General features: G+C 38.3%; 2 protein-coding genes across 2 annotated transcripts; one reads left to right on the top strand and one right to left on the bottom strand.

Annotated features, from left to right (window-relative positions):
- The first annotated feature begins 996 nt into the window (after positions 1-996).
- stmn2b (stathmin 2b) lies at positions 997-15,519 on the top strand. Its single transcript, XM_022683190.2, has 5 exons — positions 997-1,129; positions 8,335-8,430; positions 8,775-8,947; positions 10,545-10,736; positions 13,977-15,519. Exons 1-5 carry the CDS (start codon positions 1,111-1,113, stop codon positions 14,034-14,036), a joined length of 540 nt encoding a protein of 179 aa, XP_022538911.1. The 5' UTR covers positions 997-1,110; the 3' UTR covers positions 14,037-15,519.
- A 3,189-nt stretch (positions 15,520-18,708) lies between these two features.
- hey1 (hes-related family bHLH transcription factor with YRPW motif 1) lies at positions 18,709-23,150 on the bottom strand. The gene is made up of 5 exons (XM_007249304.4): positions 22,968-23,150; positions 21,755-21,830; positions 21,554-21,637; positions 21,331-21,412; positions 18,709-20,637 (listed from the first exon to the last, which is right to left on the bottom strand). Exons 1-5 carry the CDS (start codon positions 23,051-23,053, stop codon positions 19,994-19,996), a joined length of 972 nt encoding a protein of 323 aa, XP_007249366.2. The 5' UTR covers positions 23,054-23,150; the 3' UTR covers positions 18,709-19,993.
- Between the last annotated feature and the right edge of the window lie 693 nt (positions 23,151-23,843).

Genomic DNA, 23,843 nt, shown 5'->3' with positions numbered 1-23,843 from the left:
GATTCTCTACTAGATTATGGAGCATTGCTGTGATGATTTGATTGCATTCAGGGACAAGATTGTAAGCTTGGTAGGTGAAGGCATTCAATAGAAGGGATGTCCAGTATCTATAGTATAGATACTGGACATTACAGAGTGATATTACAGAGTGGATCAACACCATCAGATGACATGTCTCTCCAAACCATCACTGATCATTAGTAAATTTTACATTTCATTTGAAAATCAAGGGATTAGAGTCTGGAGGAAGAGTGGAGAGACACAGTCCAAGCTGCTTGAGGTGATGGTTTGGAGAGCAATGTCATCTGCTGGTGTCCAAAGTCAGTGCAGTGTTTCCTGGAAAATCTTACAGCACTTTATGCTTCCCTCTGCTGACAATTTTAATGAGGATGTCATGTTCCAGCAGGACTGACAAAAATACCAATTGGTCTTATATTATATTCTAATTTCCAGAGACACTGATTTTGGGGTTTTCATTGGCTGTAAGCCATAATAATCAACAATAAAAGAAATAAACGCTTAACATAGACCACTCTGTGTGTAATACATCTATATAATATATGAGTTTCACATTTTCAACTGAATTACTGAAATAAAGTAACTTTTTAATGATATTCTTTTTTTTGAGAAGCACTGGTATATCATGATAGAAAAAGCTTTAGTAATATTTTATTTATTTTAAACAGACAATTTTCTGAGATTTTAATACGTATTACAGCACCATATATATCAGTGACGGGCGTTCATATTTGTATAATTTTGAAGGTACAGACATATTATCCAGGTCTATAAATGTGCACAAATAACATAAACACACTTGTTTAATGTGAGTGTAATGTATGAGAAAAATGTGATATTTTTATGTGTTAGACATTTTACCAAAATACAGGTTTAGCACCCGGATTGAGCTGGAAACAATCGATGCAATCTGGCAACCCTGACCTTCTGCTATCCAATCTGACGCCGGTAATTAATTCCGAAGCCCCGCCCCCTCTCCTCTCTCTCCGCACCCAGAGCGCTGTTCTGCTGACTCAGTGCCTTACGGCGGTCCTGTTTCTCCACACCGACCACCAGGACGCACGCAGCACCCGCACGGCTCCACCTGCGACCATGGCTAAGACCGCAATCGGTAAGACTGCCTGTTATATGCGGGTGTGTAGATGCTGGGATGGAGGCTGGGTGGGTGGAAGGAAGGATGCGGGGAGGTAGAGGATGCTGCTGCGGCGGGGAGGCGACACCCTTACTGCACAAAAGATCCATGGGTCTGCTCAGTGAGGAGGTGATGATGATGGTGGAATTGGCGATTAATGGGGTCCAAGCACATATTGCAAATATAAGAAAAAATAAATAGTCTAGATTATTAGTGTGTTTTTTAGTGATTTGGTTTTGGCAGTGTCTGCACTGTACCTCCTCTCCTTAGGGCTGAGCGTCAGTAGCCCACATCTCTGTGACGGATGCTCAATGCACCATCTCATCTGCAGCTGCACGCAAAAAAATAAAAAAGATCTGCATTCGAAAATAAAATGCTCGCGTACTCTCTAAAACCGATTTAAGACGTGCAGATAACGGTAACACATCAAAGGATGCGGCACGTGCCATCATCATTCCAAGCCTCGAGCCTCGAGCCTGACCCAGCATAATGCAGAAGGACCCCACCCAAGATCTAGGGCGCACCATATGATCGACTACAGCTCTACAGCTGAACAATGATGGACGCAGCGCAGCCAGATAGCAACGCAGGCCATCCGCCCACTCCTTATTTTATATTAGAAAAACATGTTCTATATCTATTAAATGTGGGTGCAACAGCATCTTCTAGACGCGGCTGTCAGGACAATAGAAGTGATGATGATGATACACTGCCTGGGTATTATATTGATACTGATCTAGGGATGGACAGCAATACAATATCAATATATATCATGATAGAAATTATAGAATGTTTTAGTAATATGATATGATTTTTAAACATTTTTGAGATTTGCTTTATGATATGTGATATGTTATTTACAGCATGTATTTGTCAGTTTCTGGCATTCATTACTGGAATCATTACATGAATCGACACTGACATTAATTTTTTAGAAGTTTGTGGGTACAGACATACACTGTGGGCGTGTTCTGTTTTTTTTCTTGTGGCTCTTTATTGTTCATATTAATATCAGAATTGTATTGTATCAACTAAACTTTAAAAATACATTTTACATTTTATCCATATTATCTTATATTTATATAATAGCTTTTTATTACTGACAAGACACATCATTCCTTCAATGAATTATCTGGTCACTTCATAGATATAGACAACTCCCTTTCTGTATTTTTTCCATCATATTTCCTTAATAATTAGGCCCAGAACCATCAATTTTTCACCTTCGAGTCCAGTGTTCCCTGCTCCCATTTCTCCTAACAGGATAAACAGTAGTCCCCGCTCCTTTCATGTCACCACCTCTACATTGATTAATACGATCACACGCTGATGTGTTTGATTAATTCATGAGCCGTCTCTATTCATATGCATGTGTTTCTGACTGGAACCCTGCTGTTCAGAGAGATGACTGATGTGTGGATGTATGTATGTGTGTGTGTGTGTGTGTGTGCACTCACAGACCCCTGTAATAAAATAGATGTGTATGGCCTCAAGTCGTCTGGCCCATAAACATGTCTCCTCACCCCTTGAGATTGGGCCGAGCAGAAAGACTGGGGCGGGCCGGGCTGGGCAGAGGGCGCAGGCTGGTCTCATTGAATTATGGGTATTTGGTCGAGGTGGTGGGAGCTGTGTGAGGAGTGCTGGACTGGTTGTCATGTCTTGTCACCTAAAAAAAAAAAGGTGATGCTTGCCTCAGGTGCATTTCTGATATTTGTGAAACCAGTCCTTTCAACTTTTTTGTTCTATTTGGGAAGAATGGACAGGCCTGATGTGTGTCCTTGGTGTTATGGGTTGAGCTGTTACTGTTGCCTGCATTGCAAATTAACTGGGTATAAAATAATTGGCTATTTTGAAGAATAAATGAAGGTTTTATAAAAAAAAAAAAAATGATGATTAGAAAAAAGTATAGGCCCACCATTTTACACAGAAAGCCTCAAGTTACCAATAGAACAATTAGGTAATATGTCAAATATTAATTAACTAAGTTGTTCTACTGTATATTTACGCATATCTATATACAGAGAGAGAATTTTGATGATAAAATCAGGATTTTTTAAACATAAACTAAGAATAACTGGAGATAAATGAACACTAACAGGCTGTACAAAGGCCTTCAAAGTAGGGGTGGGCGATTTGGGTAGGTAATTTCACAATTCATAATATACTTAAAATAAAAAAATAAAAAAAAAGACCAAATAAAAAAAGTAGCGGCAGATTGTCCTACACCTAGTTCAGCTATTTTTATTTCAAATTTAATGTATGTATTATAGTTAAACAGGGCTTGTCACACTGTCTATAATGAAAAGTATTGAGTATTACAATCATAAAACTAATCACAGTACTAAAACAATTGTCATATTGCCCATCCTTCTAAAATATTAGAATCCTTTTGAAATATTAAAGCTTAGTAAAGAAGAGTTTTGTAAATGTTCTTTTAAAAAACTGTATGTTTTTTATACTGTTGTACCAATGAAAAATAAAATATATGGGTGGGGATCATTTAAAATATTCCTTATCTTCATGCAAATTGGCCCCCAGTCACTGCAGATTAGCTAAGAAGCTTTTCGTTTAATTATTTTAATCAGAATTTCATCAAATTGAGTTGTCAAGATTAATAGAGTAATCAGGTAATCAGGCTCTATTTCTGTTAAAAATTCCTGAGGAAACAGAACAATCTGATAAGCATTTCTGAGGCTTCAACCTAATGAGAAATGGCACAGCGATCAATACAATCAATGGAATATTTATTAGACCTTGAACAGATCTTAGTGGAGAGAGCCACCTTCCTGGCACCTTATTGATCTGCATGAAACCAAAGCCTAGGGAGGAATAAGAGGTGTACAGTAAGGCCTGATCATCACCTAGCATTAAGTGAACTCCGTGACACTCCCTGATACTGGGAAATCTATCAGTGTATGTTGGAAAATAAGTTACGATTTCCAGTTCATGCTGATTTTTGAAAAGGTTTATTATCTCCTGGATCTAGTGTTGATTAGCTGGGCCTGCTGTATTTAATATCTTCCCTCCGGATTTGAGCCGTGGGTTTGGTTGGGTGGAACTAATCCAATCTGAGCCACAAATCCAATCCAGCAGCTTTATTTCTTTCTGTGTGATAAACCTTTTAGGAAAAATGAGGTTTCGGGATTGGAGTGCACAGGAAAGCAGTGCTTTATATGGTAGATTTTAACATTTTAACCCCAGAAACCAGGACTGAACCTGCGAACCACAGGGGCGTGGCCAGACGCTGTTCTGTGTCTTTGAGAAGTGACATTTTGGTCTCTTGGGCCCAGCCGTCGCCACCATGCCTCACTAGCTTTTCTGACAAGCAAGACGAACGCTTAGGCTTTTTCTGTGTTCACAATGTCGCAGCTGACAGAAAAAGAGTGTTGTCATGTCTGCATTTAGTGATAGTTTCATGGGAATTAATAGGGTAGTGCTGGGAAGTATAATATAATCAAATTACTGTTTTAATGGCATTTTTGAAATGTGATAATCGAGTTTGTACATCTTTACAAATACAGTAGATAGGCTTGTGGGGCAGTGATTTTTTTTAATATTTAGCATTTTTTCTTAACTGAAATATACAGCAGTTATGTTAAACTGCTTTTTAAACAATAGCTTAATTAATCTTTTGTTTTTAGTTTTGTTTAGTTTTACACAATTTTGACTCCTTTGAACATAAATATAAAAGAAACAGTAGTTTGTGTATATGAAAGCTTTAGATTGCTCTCACTGAGTGCTGTTTGTTAGTATTTTGTCTCACTAGATGAAAAAAATTGATTAAAATTGTCTTTTTCAGTTGATAACTAAGACCTAGAGGATTTAATCGAACATAATCTAGAATTGCTCATATATTATAACATAGATTATAGTTTTTTTTTTTTTACAGTATCGCCCAGCCCTAGCTTATAGTAAACCTATAGTAAAGGGGAGAGATCTGCATCACTGGACACAGTGGACACAGGGTGTGTGAGGGGAGGGGAGGGGAGGGGAGGGGAGGAGATGGTGGCTGGGGTGGGGGGGGGTGATATATTGATTTTCAGGGTGACCATGCTGATGCTTTATCAAGGAAGCAACACAAAAGGCCGCCATTTCCTTATTGATGTGGCCTTTGTTGCCAACCTGTTTGTTACCGAGGGCGTTTTAATTAGTGGATGTGCAGCACAGACTTCGGGCGTGGTCTCTTCTGGTGAGGTTTGAGCAACTGAGCCCTGGTCGTCCTCTCTAAGTGACATTGTTTAATTACAGTGATTTCAGAGCACGAAGAGAAACACCAGGCCCTCTCTGACATTTCCCTTCTTCACCTGCTTACCAGCCAGCTAACCTGAATTACACACTCCACTGAACTGCCAATCCCCCTCATTTCTTCCTCACTGAAGAGCTGAGGAGGAAATGGCTGCTTGCGTGTGTGTGTGTGTGAACGCTCAGCGAGAGCACTCAATATTCGTCTGCCAAACCCCCTCCGCCCCACCACCTCCACCATCTCCACCACCGCTACCCCATTCTCCTGCCTCAGGGTTCAGTTCATAATCCCAGTGGGAGTTCTTCCGTCTCTTTAGTGCCTGTGCTAGGTGATTCCTCAGCGTGTGGGGAAGGGTTAATAAGTTCTTCGAAAAGAGGAAGAGTTGATCAGATTTCCTCTCTGGTGTGTGGGGGGGGGGGGTGGAAGGGGGGTGGAGTGCTGGATGGAGGGCACTCGCTGCGGTGGTGCAGGATGCTTCAGGGTGTTGCTGCATCACTGTATAATCTTCTAAGAGAGTTTTTTTTAATGTTGTTTTTTTTTGTTCGATTTAAGCACATTTAACAGCATCATAATTAAACTATAAAATGATTTATACTTTTTTATTGTTCAACATTATTTGCAAATCCATTTGTTTGTTTTGTTTTTATTCAATTTATAGAATTACAGATTAACTTTATGTTTTTATAAAGGACCAATAGGATCATTCACATGATCTGGAGTAGTAATTTGTTACATTAACACAAAAACATTTACATAAAAAAGTGAGTGATTTTGCATTAAGTAGTAGGGCAGAAAGGGTGGGTGATATAGCCATAATATAATATCACAAAGATTCAGGCTATTTTTGTGATAATATTCTTTCCGATATGGTAAAACTCTCAAAGAAAAAATGAGTAATTTACAATCAAATATATTGCAACAAATGAAATGTTAAAGTTTTAGTATAAAAGCTTAAACCATTTAATAGAAACAATAAAATCTGTAAATCTGTTTGTCTATTTTTGTAAACTTTTATAAACTAAAAAAATTAATAATTCAGCATAAATTATAGTGTAAAAAAAATCTACCACAACACTAACATGCAGAATATTCAGTACATGCGCATTAACTGCAAACATTAACAGTAATACTAAAATAACATTAAATCTTCACAGTCAATTGCAAAGTCAAACACAAAACAAAAGATTGTATTCAAGACTGAAATACAGGCTATTATTATGTTTTGAATTTTTTTATTATCTTAAAAAATATATTACAGAATTATATAGCAATATCAAGCTGAAACAGTTTGGTTGCAGCGTGACAGTGAGAATTAAAACAAGGTTTTAACATATTTGATTATTGAATTCATCAAAGGTTAAATAGGTTCTTCTTTAAAAAGGTTCTTCTAATGAACATTAAAAGAAAGAAAGAACACTAAAGAATTGGGACACCTACACATTACGCCTATGTGAGTGTTTATGACATCCCATTCTATATCTGTTGGCATTTATAGGGGGTAAAATGGGTCCCTGTTGCAGCTCCAACAGCAGGCTGCAACTCTGCAGTCACTGAGTCAGCAGAATGATAGTGACTTGTATTCTCTGTATAGGAAGAAAAAAATCATATTACAGTACCCTGATGGAGTTTAGTGAGCTCTGCAGAATGGCCCATTCTTTCACTAGTGTTTATAAAGACAGACTGCATGACTGTGTGCTTGATTTTTAACACTTGTGGCAATGCGACACCTGAATTCAATGATTCAATAAAGAGATGTGCCAATACAATGCTAATAATTTTATGAAGCACAGACTGCAGATTGTTTGCTGTATGCTGTTGCCATGAGGCAATTATTATGACAAATACATAAAGAGAGTATTTGTTGCCACAGGGCAACAGTATGCAGTAATACTAATGGCAAGAATAACATCCATAAAAATAAGTAGAAAATATTTAAAATACATGTATTATTCACTTCAGCCCTAGCAGACATTTATTAGTAATTCAGTATCTTCTGATTCGAATACAGGAACATTGATTGAATTTCTTGGAAGGTCATTGTTAAAATGGACAAAATGTAATTATTATCCATTACTGTACTTATACTTTGTATAATCTTGGATGTTTACATATTTGTTTTGTAGCTATAATAAATATCATCTCTATGGAAATGCTGTATTTGTTTTTAGTTGTCTGTTTTCACTTTTTGATACTTTTTTCAGTTTGTAACATTTCATATTGTCACATTCACACAAAAGCCTAGTATCTTAATTTTTGATCATCTTTTAATAATCTTTTAATAATATTTCTTACTTTTTGACTAAATCTAGTGAATCTGGTAGCCATTGTTTACATCATTTCAAAACCTTGTAATAATTGCACCAATAGAAATGCTTAAAAACGACGTAGAATAAAATATGTTTACTCTGATTGCATTGGAAATAGTCCAGAATGACTTGCATTTAAGTTATAATAATATACAAGATAAGATTATTAATAAATCTGACTTTGTATTAATATACAATGGGTGTACATTGGCATTGCCCTTCTCACTTCCCAAATCAGACCAGTACCAGCAGAAAATGGGATTTTATTTAGTTTTTTTGGCAGTTAAATAAATAATGTACCTCCTTTTTTGATGCAGCAGCAGAAATCCTATGGGGAATATGGTTGTTTGGGAGACGAGAGCATTTGAGGACGAGGCACCCCCACTCTCTCCTCCGAGGCTTCAAAAAAAACGCCCACAAAAATGGAGACAATGCCTCTGCTAATTCAGCCCTCTGAGAAACCTGCTTTGATGCTGTTTTTTCATGTTCAGGTTTTTTTATTTATATATTTTTTTTTTTTTTTTTTTTTTTTTTTCACAGTGTGTGAGGATGTGATCTGTAATAAGCATTCTGGGATTGAATTTGCAAATCTGGGCCAAGGACTTTGTTTTGATGTGGTGTGTGTTTCCCTACAGCTTACAAAGAGAAGATGAAGGAGCTGTCCCTCGTCTCCCTCATCTGCTCCTGCTTTTACCCAGAGGCCCACAATAAGATGATGGGCGAATTTGAAGGTGGGTAATGAAAATGAAAATGATAATGAGGTTATCCAATAACACTGGTGCTAATAAAAATGGATGTGAAGTGTGTGCTGGAATAAACGTTTTAACACACCGAGGAGATTTCGGTTTACATGCCAGCATGAATCTTTTATCATTTTTTTTCTTATTTGCCTTTTTATTAAGTACAATAAATGTTTGATAGATGCCTTAGATTGCTTTGTAATGACGTTTTAACGGATGCATAAACTCAAGTCTTCCATAAATCCTCAAAACTCCTCTAATGAAGCTGTGCTCTGGATCGTAGTGCTGCTTTTAAAGCATAGCCATATGTCTCCTCTTGTCTTCTGCGTGCTCAGACATGAAGGTCAAGCCCATTAACAAGCGGGCCTCTGGCCAGGCCTTCGAAGTGATCCTGAAACCTCCTTCCCCCACGTCGGATGGAGGCTACAGCATCACCTCTCCTCCCAAGAAGGAGGTTTCTCTGGAAAACATTCAGAAGAAGCTGGAGGCTGCTGAGGACCGAAGGAGGGTGAGTGAATTATAAAACATCAAGCATTTTTAATGGTATGATTCAAATAATTAACCTATTGGTGGCACGAGTTTTCCACATTGGAATGCACTAAACATGTTACAGTTTAAAACTTTGCTGCAGGATGTTGCCATGAGACAACAATTTGATTCTTTAATTTTATACAATACTAATAGCAGCTAACTTGGTCTTAATAATGGAATTCCTCACTGATTTGTGTCTAAATATTGAATGCTTAATATATGCCTAAAATCTGGCATTAATCTGCAGCTCTGAAAAAATAAGAGATCACTTAAAATGATGAGAGAGAGGTGGATGATCACAAGCCATTTTTTTCACCAGGAGTGGCATAAACTTATCCAAAAGCAATGTGTAAGACTGGTGGAGGTGAACATGCCAAGATGTATGAAAATGTGTGATTAAAAAACAGGATTATTCCAAAAATATTGATTTCTGAACTCTTAAAACTTTATGAATATGAACTTGTTTTTTTTTGCATGATTTGAGGTCTGAAAGCTCTGCATCTTTTTTGTTATTTCTGCCATTTTTTCATTTTTTGCAAATAAATGCTCTAAATGACAATATTTTAAATTGGAATTTGGGAGAAATGTTGTCCGTAGTTTATAGAATTAAATAACAATTTTAATTTTACTTAAACATAAACCATGTATATGCCATGAGGCAACAATTACATATTTAAAATTTTATACAAAACTGACACCGACTAACTTGGTCTTATTTATCAAAAAAAAAAAAAGGTAGTTCCTCACTGATTTGTGTCTATATATTGAAATTATAGAGTGCTTAGAAAACATAGGTTGTCTATATAATGTACAAGAAACAGTACAGAAACTGGAAAATGTTCAATCTGAAAAAAAGTAGACCATTTTAAACATAAAGACTTTTTATTGTCTGATTCAAATAATTATCCCACTGGTGCCAAGAGAGCCTGCAGTGTTTTGCACATTGATGCACTAAACAGGTTTCAGCATTTTTCTCCTCCAAAAATCTATAAATATTTTCCATGCAATCGCATTCTTTATGGCTGAACATTCTAGTTTGCCCATCAAAAATTCTAGTTCAATACTTTATTGCAAAAACAAGCACATGAGTGTAAGGAATTTGCTTTAAATCAGGACAAAGAACAAATATAGGTAATACAATAAAACAGGCAAATTGAAAAAAGAGACATTGTGAAATATAAATGAAAAAAGCTTAATTTATAAAACACAGAAGAGGAAAAGCTGATGTTTCTGTTTATATAATATAATTTATTGGAAATGTCTTAATCCTAAACTCCATGTAATGAAATGAATCTATCACAATTATCTCCTGTTCTTCATTCTGGACCTCAGATGCTTATTGGCATTATTGATTGGATTGAATTTGGATGTTACTTACTGGCCACCATGCCCGATTTCATCCAGAGTAACAGACTATAGACGGTTATTGACAGTTCTTGCTTTCCCTGCGGGCTGTGAGTTATTGATCAGGAGAATCTGCTACAGTGTGACTCTCCAGATGTCCTCTACTGTTCTTCACACTCACTCTCCTCCTCCCTCCCTCCCTCGCTCCATCTCTCTTTTTGTGTCTGCAGTCTCAGGAGGCCCAGGTGCTAAAGGCTCTGGCTGAGAAGCGTGAGCACGAGCGGGATGTGCTGCTGAAAGCCATGGAGGAGAACAGCAACTTCAGCAAAATGGCAGAGGAGAAGCTCACCTCGAAGATGGAGCACAACACGAAGAACCGCGAGGCTCTGCTGTTGGCCATGCTCGAGCGCCTGCAGGAGAAGGTGAGGACACAGTAAAGAGTGTTCAATTCAATTTTATTTATAAAGTGTTTTTTACAACAGTAGTTGTCACAAAGCAGCTTTACAGAGAAAAAAAGGGCCACACCTCTTATAAGCAGCACCACAGAGATGCCAATTATTGTGGGACACAGTGGCAAGGAAAAACTTCCCAACATTAAGAGGAAGAAACCTTAGGAGGAACCAAGACTCAGTCAGAGGAACCCTTCCCACTCGGGTCGACCCGCTCAGTACAAACAAATAACAGAACAAAACAACAGTACAGAGAGATAATGTGAGCTATAGCTAATGTAACAGTACAGAGAGATAATGTGGAGCTATAGCTAATGTAACAGTACAGAGAGATAATGTGGAGCTATAGCTAATGTAACAATACATAGAGATAATGTGAGCTATAGCTAATGTAACAGTACAGAGAGATAATGTGGAGCTATAGCTAATGTAACAATACATAGAGATAATGTGAGCTATAGCTAATGTAACAGTACAGAGAGATAATGTGGAGCTATAGCTAATGTAACAGTACAGAGAGATAATGTGAGCTATAGCTAATGTAACAGTACAGAGAGATAATGTGAGCTATAGCTAATGTAACAGTGCAGAGAGATAATGTGAGCTATAGCTAATGTAACAGTACAGAGAGATAATGTGAGCTATAGCTAATGTAACAGTACAGAGAGATAATGTGAGCTAAAGCTAATGTAACAGTACAGAGAGATAATGTAAGCTATAGCTAATGTAACAGTACAGAGAGATAATGTGAGCTAAAGCTAATGTAACAGTACAGAGAGATAATGTAAGCTATAGCTAATGTAACAGTACAGAGAGATAATGTGGAGCTATAGCTAATGTAACAGTACAGAGAGATAATGTAAGCTACAGCTAATATAACAGTACAGAGAGATAATGTAAGCTACAGCTAATGTAACAGTACAGAGAGATAATGTAAGCTATAGCTAATGTAACAGTACAGAGAGATAATGTGGAGCTATAGCTAATGTAACAGTACAGAGAGATAATGTAAGCTACAGCTAATATAACAGTACAGAGAGATAATGTAAGATACAGCTAATGTAACAGTACAGAGAGATAATGTAAGCTATAGCTAATGTAACAGTACAGAGAGATAATGTAAGCTATAGCTAATGTAACAGTACAGAGAGATAATGTGGAGCTATAGCTAATGTAACAGTACAGAGAGATAATGTGGAGCTATAGCTAATGTAACAGTACAGAGAGATAATGTGGAGCTATAGCTAATGTAACAGTACAGAGAGATAATGTAAGCTATAGCTAATGTAACAGTACAGAGAGATAATGTGGAGCTATAGCTAATGTAACAGTACAGAGAGATAATGTGGAGCTATAGCTAATGTAACAGTACAGAGAGATAATGTAAGCTACAGCTAATATAACTACAGAGAGATAATGTAAGCTACAGCTAATGTAACAGTACAGAGAGATAATGTGGAGCTATAGCTAATATAACAGTACAGAGAGATAATGTGAGCTATAGCTAATGTAACAGTACAGAGAGATAATGTGGAGCTATAGCTAATGTAACAGTACAGAGAGATAATGTGAGCTATAGCTAATGTAACAGTACAGAGAGATAATGTGAGCTATAGCTAATGGAACAGTACAGAGAGATAATGTGAGCTATAGCTAATGGAACAGTACAGAGAGATAATGTGAGCTATAGCTAATGTAACAGTACAGAGAGATAATGTGGAGCTATAGCTAATGTAACAGTACAGAGAGATAATGTGAGCTATAGCTAATGTAACAGTACAGAGAGATAATGTGGAGCTATAGCGTGTGTGGCTAATGACTGTAGCAGATCTGAATAAAATAGCCCAATTAAAAGGAGAGAGCCAGAAGGTAACATAGACACGAAGGCACCCTGAAACACTAAACCACAATAAAGAATGTTATAAACGACATTGAGGCTTTAATTACATTTTAATGGTTTAGTGTGTGATTGGACTGAATTGGGATGGATTCAGTTAAACTGAATTGAGTTGAATTGGAATTAATTGAATGACATGTGCTGAATTGAGTGAAAATGAACTAAATTGTATTTAATTGAGTTTAACTGAATTAAATTGAGGCCAGCTAAAGAAGACAATAAAAAAAGATTTATTCCGATAACAGTATAATCTCACAATATAGCATTAGTGACACATATTTGTGCCTGTTAATGCAATGAAATATGTCTGTGGTAAACTCCATGGTGTTTGTATATACTCTGGAGCAACAATTCATAATTCATGATCAAACAATAATTAAAATGCACACAGGCATTTTGCTACTAGTGGAATGATCCCAGCATTGAGCTGTGGAGCAGTGGAACTCTGCTCTCTGGAATAAGGATGCTCTTTCAGATACTTCCAAATTATGGGATCAGGTAGGGGAGGATCCTGGAGGGCATCCTGACCTCACTAACGTTCTTGTTGAGATTGTATACACTACAAACATTCAATTTTTAAAACTGCACTTTAGAGTTGTATTACAGATAGTTCATAATATTTGATAACCTGTGTGAATGCATAATGACTTAATATTCATTAAAAAGCTGTTTGACCAGTGGTAGGATGGCCCCCCCCCTATATGTGAGTCTTGGTCCTCCCAAGGAGTTTTTCCTTGCGCTCACTAGAGTTTCTTTATTGTATGTTTAGTGTTTTGTCTGATTCTTTGTTCTGTAAAGCTGCTTCGTGGCAACATTAGTTGTAAAAAGTGCTATATAAATAAATTTGAAATTTAATAACACACTTTTAATTATACTTTCTTATATGGAATTGGAACAGACAAGTGACTATGTGCAAAAATCTCGTCCACATTCAATGCATTCAATTCAAAGCCCCTACACACATAACACACACAGATCAGTGCAATGTTCTTGAGCTTCCATCGAACATGGAAAAGTCATTGAACACAAAATACTCTTTATCAGCATTGATCAGATGTTTTATATCTGAATGTTAGCCTGTATTTGACTGTATTCATTGACTGCATTTGTAACTATAATGAAATAAAGGTTACATTTAAAGAATTGTGTAATTTCTCCACGATGCTAATTCAAGTCTTAGTTTATACAGTTTATAAAGGATTATTTTATTACATTGGCATATGAACTAAATGCAAAATATAGATCTTAATAGTCTGACAGTAGTTCTGGAGAAAAAACTGAATACAATGTGTGTGTGTGTTTGTGTGTGTTCGCAGGAGAAGCATGCCGAGGTGGTGCGCAGGAACAAAGAGCTGCGGGAAGAGTTGACAGCATGAGCATCTCTTCACCTCTACTGCACCCTCTCCCACCCTCTAAACCCCCTTCTCAAACTCCGCCCCCAGTCCGCCTGACCACCCGCCCCATGTAGAGAAAAAGTCTCAGACACCCCGCCCCACCCCGAGGGAGAAGGATGCCCCTTCCCCAACCAGACAACCAACCCACCCACCCCACCCACGCACCGACACCACCCCTCCCCCCACCCTTACCCTTCAAAAAAAAAGAGAAAAACCAGAAGTATCATGCATCCCACTGCTCCCTAAACAAGAATGTTTTTGCTTGAAATTTGAAACAAATCCAGTGAAAGTGGGTATTGATTTTTTTGTAAATACTTCCTTTTTTGTTATATATGAGACTACAAAAGTATTGCAGTGTGCCATTTTATAGTTTTCTCTTTCTATCTGTCTCTCTCTCTCTCTCTTTCTTTCTGTATTAATGGATGTAATTCATTTCCTCTCTCTCTTTCTCTCTCTGGAATCTGCTGCAGTTTCTCTTGTACCAGGCTTCAGTGTTTGTGAGTTTGCCAGCTAGCTGACGTTTCGCAGTTTCACCTCTTTTCAACCCCAGTGGCCATGTCCGTATCTGTGTCCGTGTGGAGAGTGTAGGACGTCCCTGCTCACACTCACACACACACATACACACACATCCTGACTCTTGTGAGAGGTAGATCACACAGGAGATTCATATATATGAGCCAGCTCTGGCGGTCAGTCTATCTGGTCTTTTATCTCTTTCCGTACATACACACGCTGCACTGTTCATTAATGGACATGCACACACACAACCTATACATGCCCATACACACCCCACATCAACACACACATACATACACACACACATTTTTAATGTTTTAGCAAACATGACATATCGCTCAGGAGGGGCTTGCTAAATCTTCAGTTTCAACTTTGCCTTTGTTACATTTTGACATCTTTGTGCCTCGCGGTCACTTTTGTGCCCAGTTAGTGTAGATCGGTCTGTGTCTTCTTTGCATTTCCATAGAAGATAATAGAGGGAAAGAGGTAGAACGCATTTATTTGTGGTTCTCTTTTTAGTATAACATCAAAGTGTAGTAGAAAGATAAGTAGAAAGTAATGTCGAAACGAAGGCGTCCTTTAACCAAGCACAACAGGACCTGCCAGTTACCAAACATGGCAAAGGGAAAGAGATGGAAATAACTCGCAGGCAGACGGGCACCATAGGGCACAAAGGAGAACAGGAAATAAAAAAACAAACAGTGGCTTCACCGTCTCCATCCATCCGTACGTAGGTGCAAGTGTGGCTGTGTACAAGTGTGTGTGTGTGTGTGTGTGTCCGAAGTGTTGTGGGAGTGAACCATTACTCTTGGTGCAGGTGGAGAACCCAGTATCACACACCCTCCTTCTGCATCCTCCTCTTCTCCTGTTTGTGCGCTTTCTTCCCCTAACACATATATCTTTGTGAGCAAGCTGTGGTGAATAAAGGTTTGGGGTTCTGTGAATGAGAGCGCGTGTCCAAGACTCTTTCTTTTCATTTCTTTCACTGGAGAAACATACAGAGAGAAATTCAGAATACAAGGTGGCTACCACTAACACAACTTTTACTAACCTATAAAAAAACATAGCAAAGAACTTCACAGGAGAACCTATCTGCTGAAAACTTTACAGCAGAGAAAGACCAAAAAATGCCATATACAATGTGCTGGTCAAAAGCTGGATAACCAGCTGAATGAACAGCTTTACAACCACCTTGATCACCTTAGACTTCATCTGAAATTAGCTTGAGTTTTAATGAAACACATAAAAAATAATTCACATGATGCTAAAAAGGGAAAAACAGATAAACACAAGTTTTCTGCAAAAATGGTAATAAGGAATTGTTTATGAAATTACTTAGCAGTTTAGTGAAAATCAGAGCAGTGTAAACACATCACTACTTGACTATCACTATAATATTATCTTAGCGTACATATAGCCTTGTTTACTTATGTTGCAAAAATAAAGAGCCACTTAAGTAAACTCAAATAATAAATAAAATGAATCATAAACAATTATTAAGTAAAGGCAACAGAAGAACATTTAGTATAAATGTATAAACAGTTTTTAACCAGATCATATAGCTTACAAGGAAACCCTCTTGTATGTGGTTACAGGCTGTATTAAAAACAGTTTTATATAGCACCACTGCTTTTGTTGAGTCAACAAAACCATTTTCAGGATTATATCTATTTTACTTTTTCATTTTGCATTGCCTGACCTTCATTTCTTATTTTTTTTTCTTTATTTAGTTGAATAGTTCTTGCCATACTATATATAAGAACGTTAGTCAAATAGGACTATTTACTTTATACTAATTCTACCTCTTCGCAACTTTACAACTGATGCTCTCAAACATAATATGTTGACAAGTTTAGCACAGCTATTAACTGAAAGCCATTCCAAGTGACTCCCTCATAAATCTGACTGAGAAAATCAAAGCCAAGAAGTGCAAAGCTCCCATCTAAGCTAGAGGTGCTACTTTAAAAAAAAATCTGGAATATTAAACACATTCTGCTTTCTTTCATTGTTTTTTTTTTCCTAAATAATTTCATATGTTTTCCATATGTGCTTCATAGTTTTGATGACTTTAGTATTAATCTACAATGCAAAAAAAAAGTTAAATAATGGAAAAACACTGAATTTAACCAATGAAGGTGTGCCCAAACGTTTGACTGGTAATGTATATAAAATAGCTTAACAAAAAAGCTAACACATCAACTAATCAACTTTAATGTTTAATGATATTGTACATTTTAGAATGTGAAATAGGCCTAATAAATTACAGTAAAATTCATGTTTTAGTTCCTTAAGAGGAGATATGCCTGTTTTTTTGAGTTCCAAATAAGAAGGCTCTATACAGTGCAAAATACTGTTTGCGGTCCTGACCTGTATAAACCTGTCTGCAGTATTTTTTTCTGTTAACAGTTTAACAGTTTTACCAGGCAAAGAACCAGTTACATGTTTAAATGATTATTTAAGTTGTCAGTATTCTATATACTGTATAGCATTTACTTTTAAATAAACCCCTTACATAGAAGGGGATCAATCACTTTGAAGAGTTTATCTCAAACCAGGTAGGCCAGGTAGTAAAGGCCTTCAGGGACGTCTCAATATTAGAGTAAGAAGAGTGTTGGAGTGATGGATCTCAAAACTGTCCAAGGTGGTATACCTTATTGAGCAGAATGGGCAACCCTTAGTATGAAAGATGCTACTGAACACAACTGTAGTACCGCATATAGCCAGAAGATGGCAGCAGATGACTTTCCCACAAACCTCTGCCCTCTAAATGGTAGACCATTGGTAGGCCAGTTCAGTCACTGATGCTAATGTTGCTAACAATTAATGAAGACCAACAGCAAATAATTAGCATTATGCAAATCACTTCATGCTAACTGGTGTTTTTTCTAGCCTCTGTTACCTGTTAGCCTCATTAGCACATTAGCAACAGTGCTATTAACCTTGTTTTCCATGCTTCACCTTAACGTCACTGTATCATCTTTCCCTCTAGTCTCGTGACTGTAGGAGAAGATGGTCTGAGGACACAGATAGAGACATGTAAGAGGATGGCATGGCTGGAGGATAAAGTGAGAAGGAGGCAGGGCCGCTGCTAAGGTTTTGGAGGCCCTAAGCATAACTGGCTGCGTTGTCTGCGTATGCAGAGCGGCGGCCCTGGAAGGAGGGATTGAGGGAGAGAGAGTGAGAAGAAAAAAGGAGTGTATCTTGGCATGGCAGTGCGTGTAGGAGGAGGATCTGTTTTACGGATTTGGCTGGCAGTCACACAGAGCTCGCAGTAGCGTGGGAGTCCAGCACACCAGGAGTTTGTGTGAGCTGCTGTGATGGCTCCAGGACAAAGCTGCTCTGTGCAGCCATCTCCTCCCTCTCCTCCTTCTCTCACTCGTTCCTCTATCCCGCTTTCTCCCTCCGCTCTATCCCTCGCTCTCTCCTTCCCACGCGGCCTGAGCCAGCACGGCTTGCCATTGTCCAGGATATCCCCTGGCTGTTAATGGCTTCCTGAACACATAGAGAGGCCACAGAGGCCCCAAAGCCGCGCACACTCGTTCCCTCACATTTATATATAACCCACATTCTGACTATGTTACCTATAGATATCTTAAGTGCATTTCAGTATGATTTCTATACATGTGATAATGATTTTAAAATTGTTATATTGGGAAGTGGCGTTGAAATATTAGCAGAAAATGCTGGATCAAATATCTGAAGAAAAAATCTGATCCAGTCTTAGAAAATAAACACTCACTGTGTGATGTAATGTTCCAAGATGTGTGTGTGTGTGTGTTTGTATCTACCTGTGGCATATTATGTATATAGCTAGTACGAGCACAACAGCCTACTTTCAGTGATTAAATTTTTGGACGATTTTAAAGTAATCTCAGAAAGAAAAGTGACTTATTAATTACTACAACATTGCCAAACTTTCTAATCAATAATTTACTCAAAAAATATATTTTCTTAAATATTCTCTAATTATGGCATGGCAAAGTTGGTGCTGAATCTTTTACACAGGGTTGATAGATTGATATAAAAAAATCACATCATGCAAAATATTGAATATGTAAGAACTAACAACGCATTGAAAGATTATGAGATCAAATGGAGAGAGTATAAAGTGAATAGACACACAGGAACACACAGGAAGTTGCACGCATATGATTTATTGCAGAAGAAAACAGGCCAACAGATGAGAGAGGGGGTGATACAGGTCACAGCACTGTCCACCACACACTCTCTCATTCTCTGCTAAACAGAGTTGACATATCAGATTTGTCAGCGCACCTTTGTGTTTTTTTAAGAAACATAAAATATACAAACACCTCTGAATATTACATTATACTTTTTCTGAACAAATTACATGTAGACGCACTTTTTTCCGTGTGCGAATTTCACCATTAGAGAGAGAAAGCTGAGTTTTGGGTTGAGGGTTTTATCTGTGTGTTTTGCTCATCTGTCTTCCTGTCTTGTCTTGAAACATGACTGTAGCACAGAAGTGCTATGTAGTGAAGTGATCTCTTGTGAGAGAGTGTTAAAGGCTGATGGGGTTTTACCAGTGATTTGACCCCTATTTAGATATTTAATATAAATAGATGAAGTACGGAAATCCTGATGAAATCCAAATAATTCAGTTGAGATAAACATTCTTTTGCATAGTTTTTCTTTTTTTTACAGTATATATGTACAACATAATAAGAAATGCTTCAAATCATACAGCCGAAATTCAACACCATGTGAACCATGTAGTATCACTGATTGCATAGCTACCCAACTTCATGTTCATTACAAACAAAATACAACAAGGTATCCTGCCAAGATCTGAGTGGGAGTACAATAACTGCCTTATATTTCACCCTGGAGACATGAGGCTTGTACAGAATTTCAGCTTAAGGATGTAAATTTAAATACTGGGACAAAATATTCTGCTTTTCATTTATAACTACTCACTGGAATTTATTTCCTTTTAGATAAACTCCTGGCTCTAGGTATTACACCAGCTCTGACCGCCTTTTTAAAAGTATCAGTACCTCATTCCCACAAATACCCATCTCTTCATATTTCTTTCTGTTTCACTCAGTAGCAAGGCAGGGTTTGTACCAGCAGAGCACCCTGGTCTACTAAAAGACAATAGAAACAGTCTGACTAAATTAATGGGCAGAAAGCTCGGCCATCAGCACAACCTATCCCTGATTAGCTGGAAAGAGGAGTCTCTCACAGAGGGATGGAAATGCAGGCTTTTTGTTCTTAAGAAAACAACACAGCTAATAGCTAATAGTCAGCCATTAGTTCTGCATTGCCTCGTTTCCAATTTGTCCAGTCCTGCCTGGAAAAGCTCTGTCCTCTCGCAATGATTCAGATTCAGAAGTCATTTCTGGTCTGACTCTCTGTCCATGGATATCCGCCTTCCTCTTCGTAAGCGCTGCTTTAAACGTTCAGAAGGCCCCAATCTCCATGCTCCAGGGCCTGTAGGGCTTACCCAAGCTGCTGGAGGGAGTCGCAGGCCCCAGGGAGCCTGGCGAGAGCAGAGGGAAGGCACTCAGAGGGAACGGGAAAGCAGACAGGCCGGACAATGACGTGAGAAGGGGAGGTGACAGCTTGGATGCAGAGGCAGCCGACAGCCCGTGAGGTAAGGGTGTGCCGGGGGTCACCCTCAGGGGCCCGGCTTGGCCGGCTTCGCTGATGACAGTGCCGGTCAACCTGCTGGAGCTGTGGGCCTCTGATGAGGGTGCAGACGGAGAGGATGATGAGGAGGAGGAGGAAGAAGAAGAAGATGAGGATGCGGGACTGCTGCTACTGCGTGACATAAGTGCCCCCTGTTGGTGCTGTGGGAGGAGGAGGTGATGGGCTAAATGGCTTGGTGGGGTGCCAAACGCAGAGCCCCAAGCCAGGTTACCCAGGCCGGTGTGAGCTTCTCTCTGAGTGGCGTAGTTGTTCAAATGGGAGACTAGGCGAATACGAAGCGGGTCCGTGTTTTCCAGGCCCTCAATGATGCTCAGGTATCGGGCAGTCTCAGCCAGGCACTCTCGGAAACCCAGGCCACGGTAATCCATGGCCAGTGCGTGTGCATCAAAGTAACCTGAGAAAAAAAGAGGCTGATTATTGGTCTTGCTTTGATGAATTAAGACAAGTGAGTGTTCAGTAATATGACATTGAAAAAAAGCACAGTAAATACAATTTACCCTCTATGGTATAGTGTTGCCCTCAGGCAACAAATCAAATTTTTGGTTATTACACCTCTTCATACCATACTATACCATACCTTATTTATTTACTAAATTATTTTTTTATATAATGTTATAAGTTTATTTGGCTGTTTATATTCTTACTATATTCTTACATTCTTGTTGTAAACAAACTAAAATAGTTTTTTTGTAATTTGTTGCCTTTTGCAACTTTTGTTAGCTTAATCAGAATGAAGCAGTGGTTCACCTCTCTGGTCCTTAAAACCTCCTACCTTATGTTTTTTGGTGCTTCTTTGCTTTAAATCATCTTATTCGAATTATCAACTTGTTATCAAAAGTCAAAATCTAAATTTATGTTTTTTTTATTCCCAGAAATCTTCCAAAAACTATACATTTTCACAAAGAATATCATTCATGCCATAAAGACATTTGTCATTTAAATTTGTCTTTCTTAGAATTAAGAAAGTATGTTTATTTTTCTTCATAATATTATGTTGTTAAGAATAGATCTGCAGATAAAAATATAGAAAACGTATATATTTTGTAATATATATAAAAAAATATATATTTTTAAATCTATAGCTTACCTTTGCCACCAGCTGCATGAAGCATCTTCAAATGATCCACAGTCATCTGTAAAATTTCTGCTTTCTCCAGCTTAGCTGAGCCCTGAGAACAGACAAAACAGGAACGCTGGTAAATTTACAGCACGTCATATTAAGCTTATATTAAGCTCATATTAAAGTTAAAACAGCCTAAACAACAAATGTGAAAAATGACCACAGTAAATTACACCTTAGTGACTCTCACCTGTTTCTCCAGGGCACTAGGCACCAGTCTTCTCAGCTCAGACAGACTGTTATTAATCCGGTCTCTGCGCCGTTTCTCGATTATCTGTCAAAAAACAAGTTATTGATTAATTTACAGTTCATTATATGAACATTTCTATTTTATATTTTACGTTATGCTCTCGTTATGACCTTTATAAAAGCTGGCGGAAGCTGTACTCACCCCTCGGCGGCGTTTTCTCGCCTGAACTTGAGACGTTGTGGACGGAGAGGCTGAACCAAGAGGAGAGCTCATACAGCTGGAGGGAGAAACGAGGACAAAGACTTAAAACCTGGACATTTTACTCTTTTTACAGGTAAGAGGAATGTTCTTTTTAATATCTGATTAAGCTACTGTAAGACTTGCAGCTAGCTTGTTAGGTTAGGCTTCTGCGGTCAGTGTGGGCTAATAAACCTAGCTAAACAAGCTTACAGTGTTTTCATGTTTCAGTAATGCTGAAATTCTGACATTTTACTTGAAAATGGTTATTATTTTGTATAATATGCTCAGTTCACATATGAAAACATACATTAAATGCATACATACATGCATACACTGAAAAAAGCTATATTGAACAGTATTACCCATTAACACAAATACGCTTTTAAAATAAATAATATCACATTCAGTTGAGTAGCTAACCTAACTTCCTCAAACAACAAAACATGTTTAACTAAATAATTTTAACAATTTACAAATATTATTATTGCTTCACATATATTTTAAGACTTTAAAGACTATAAATAAATATAATTTAAAAATATATGAGGACTATTAATTTGAAGTATGCGTATGCATATCAACAAAATCGAATTATTCACTATGTAAAGGCTGTATTTCTATTACTTTTTAATTTTAATGATTAAAAAAGAATTACTTCTTCTCGATAGGTGCTACTGTTTTAAAAAAAACTTTTTCATGTGTTTTGCATAGTTATTCTTAATAGTTTTGAGTGTAACAGTGTGTAAATTATTAAAAACTATTTATCACATAAATTATCCTGCTACAGTGATTAGGCCAATCAAATATTTTTTTTTACTATTTTTTTCTGCGAAAAGTGTTGTCTGACATATCTTTACTACTGTTTTTTTTTATTAAGGCAGCTTTACCTGTTAATATACATTATGGTAGCACGTTTTGACAAGGCAGCACGAATCGTCAGAACACCGGTGCGTATTTTTTGGCTAATGTCTTTAATTTATCATAACACTCTGACAGGAGAATGTTTCGGTGAATTGGTTCAGAAAGTAGACTGTTTTTTAAAGTTAAAATGTGTGTAAAAGTCTCTATTAGTCATATGAGTCATCCCTCACTGTTAGACCTGGTCTGAGATTCTGATTCTGTAGGTAAATAATCAGGAGCAGGAGTTTTTAATAAACCACATGAGTAAACTTACACATTCTCGTCCGCGCTCTCCTTCTCCACCTCGATATTCTCGTCCAGCTCGCTGTCCGAGGAGCTGAAGTCGTGGTTTCTCTTCATGTTTGTCTCTGGGTTTCTCTCTCTGAATCTGAGTCTGAGCGATGCTGCTGTTCAGCTGATTCTCGGCTCTGCCTGTTTGAAGCCCCGAGCTTTCCCACGGTATCATTTCAACTCCGCATCGAGCCAAGAAGGGCGGGCTCTGCGGCGAGGCGGCCAATCAGCGCGCCGCTTCGCATTTGATCGACGGGCTAGTTGCCAGGGCGCCTGTTGGAACACACCCACGCTGCTTTGCATAACGCTTGACCAAAAGCCAATCGGCTGTCCGCTATGGAGCCTCAAAGCGCCGAGGCTCCGCCCCCGGGCGTGGTCGGTCTGGCCGGCTGTCAGCACGCGCAAGCCGTGGGAAAGTTTGTGAGGCCGGAGCGGAGAGCCAATCAGCGGCGACCTGCCGTCTCCGGCGCTGGAATGAATGGGGCAATTGGCCGGGGCGACGGGCGGTCTGCGCGCGGGCGTGTGAACCTGTAATCTAATACTGACTCATCCCGAGCAGGGCGGCGGGCAGGGGAAACAGCCCAGTCTAATCTCACCCCTGAGACTAAAGTCACTCTCCTGAGCCCAGGTTCACTCCCCTGAGTCTAATCTCTCTCCCCCAAAATCTATACTCACTCCCCTGATCTAAAACTCACTTACTTCACTATTACTCTCAGACTAAAATTAGTTTTTATAAATTTAAACTCACTTACCTGGGTCTAATCTCACCCCTGAGACTAAAGTAACTCTCCTGAGCCCAGGTTCACTCCCCTGAGTCTGATCTCTCCCCCCCCCAAACTAAACTCTCCCGATCTAAAAC

Source organism: Astyanax mexicanus, chromosome 3 (assembly GCF_023375975.1).
Source record: "Astyanax mexicanus isolate ESR-SI-001 chromosome 3, AstMex3_surface, whole genome shotgun sequence".
Lineage (NCBI taxonomy): Eukaryota > Metazoa > Chordata > Actinopteri > Characiformes > Acestrorhamphidae > Astyanax > Astyanax mexicanus.
Note: the sequence above shows the minus strand (reverse complement) of the source record. Positions and strands in the feature narration are given on the sequence as shown.

Coding starts and splice junctions, on each gene's coding strand:
- stmn2b (XM_022683190.2), top strand. Junction 8,431..8,774: donor GATGATGGGCGAATTTGAAG/GTGGGTAATGAA, acceptor CTGCGTGCTCAG/ACATGAAGGTCAAGCCCATT. Junction 8,948..10,544: donor CTGCTGAGGACCGAAGGAGG/GTGAGTGAATTA, acceptor TTGTGTCTGCAG/TCTCAGGAGGCCCAGGTGCT.
- hey1 (XM_007249304.4), bottom strand. CDS start 23,053: ATGAAGAGAAACCACGACTTCAGCTCCTCGGACAGCGAGCTGGACGAG. Junction 21,638..21,754: donor CGAGAAAACGCCGCCGAGGG/GTGAGTACAGCT, acceptor GTTTTTTGACAG/ATAATCGAGAAACGGCGCAG. Junction 21,413..21,553: donor CTAGTGCCCTGGAGAAACAG/GTGAGAGTCACT, acceptor GTCTGTTCTCAG/GGCTCAGCTAAGCTGGAGAA.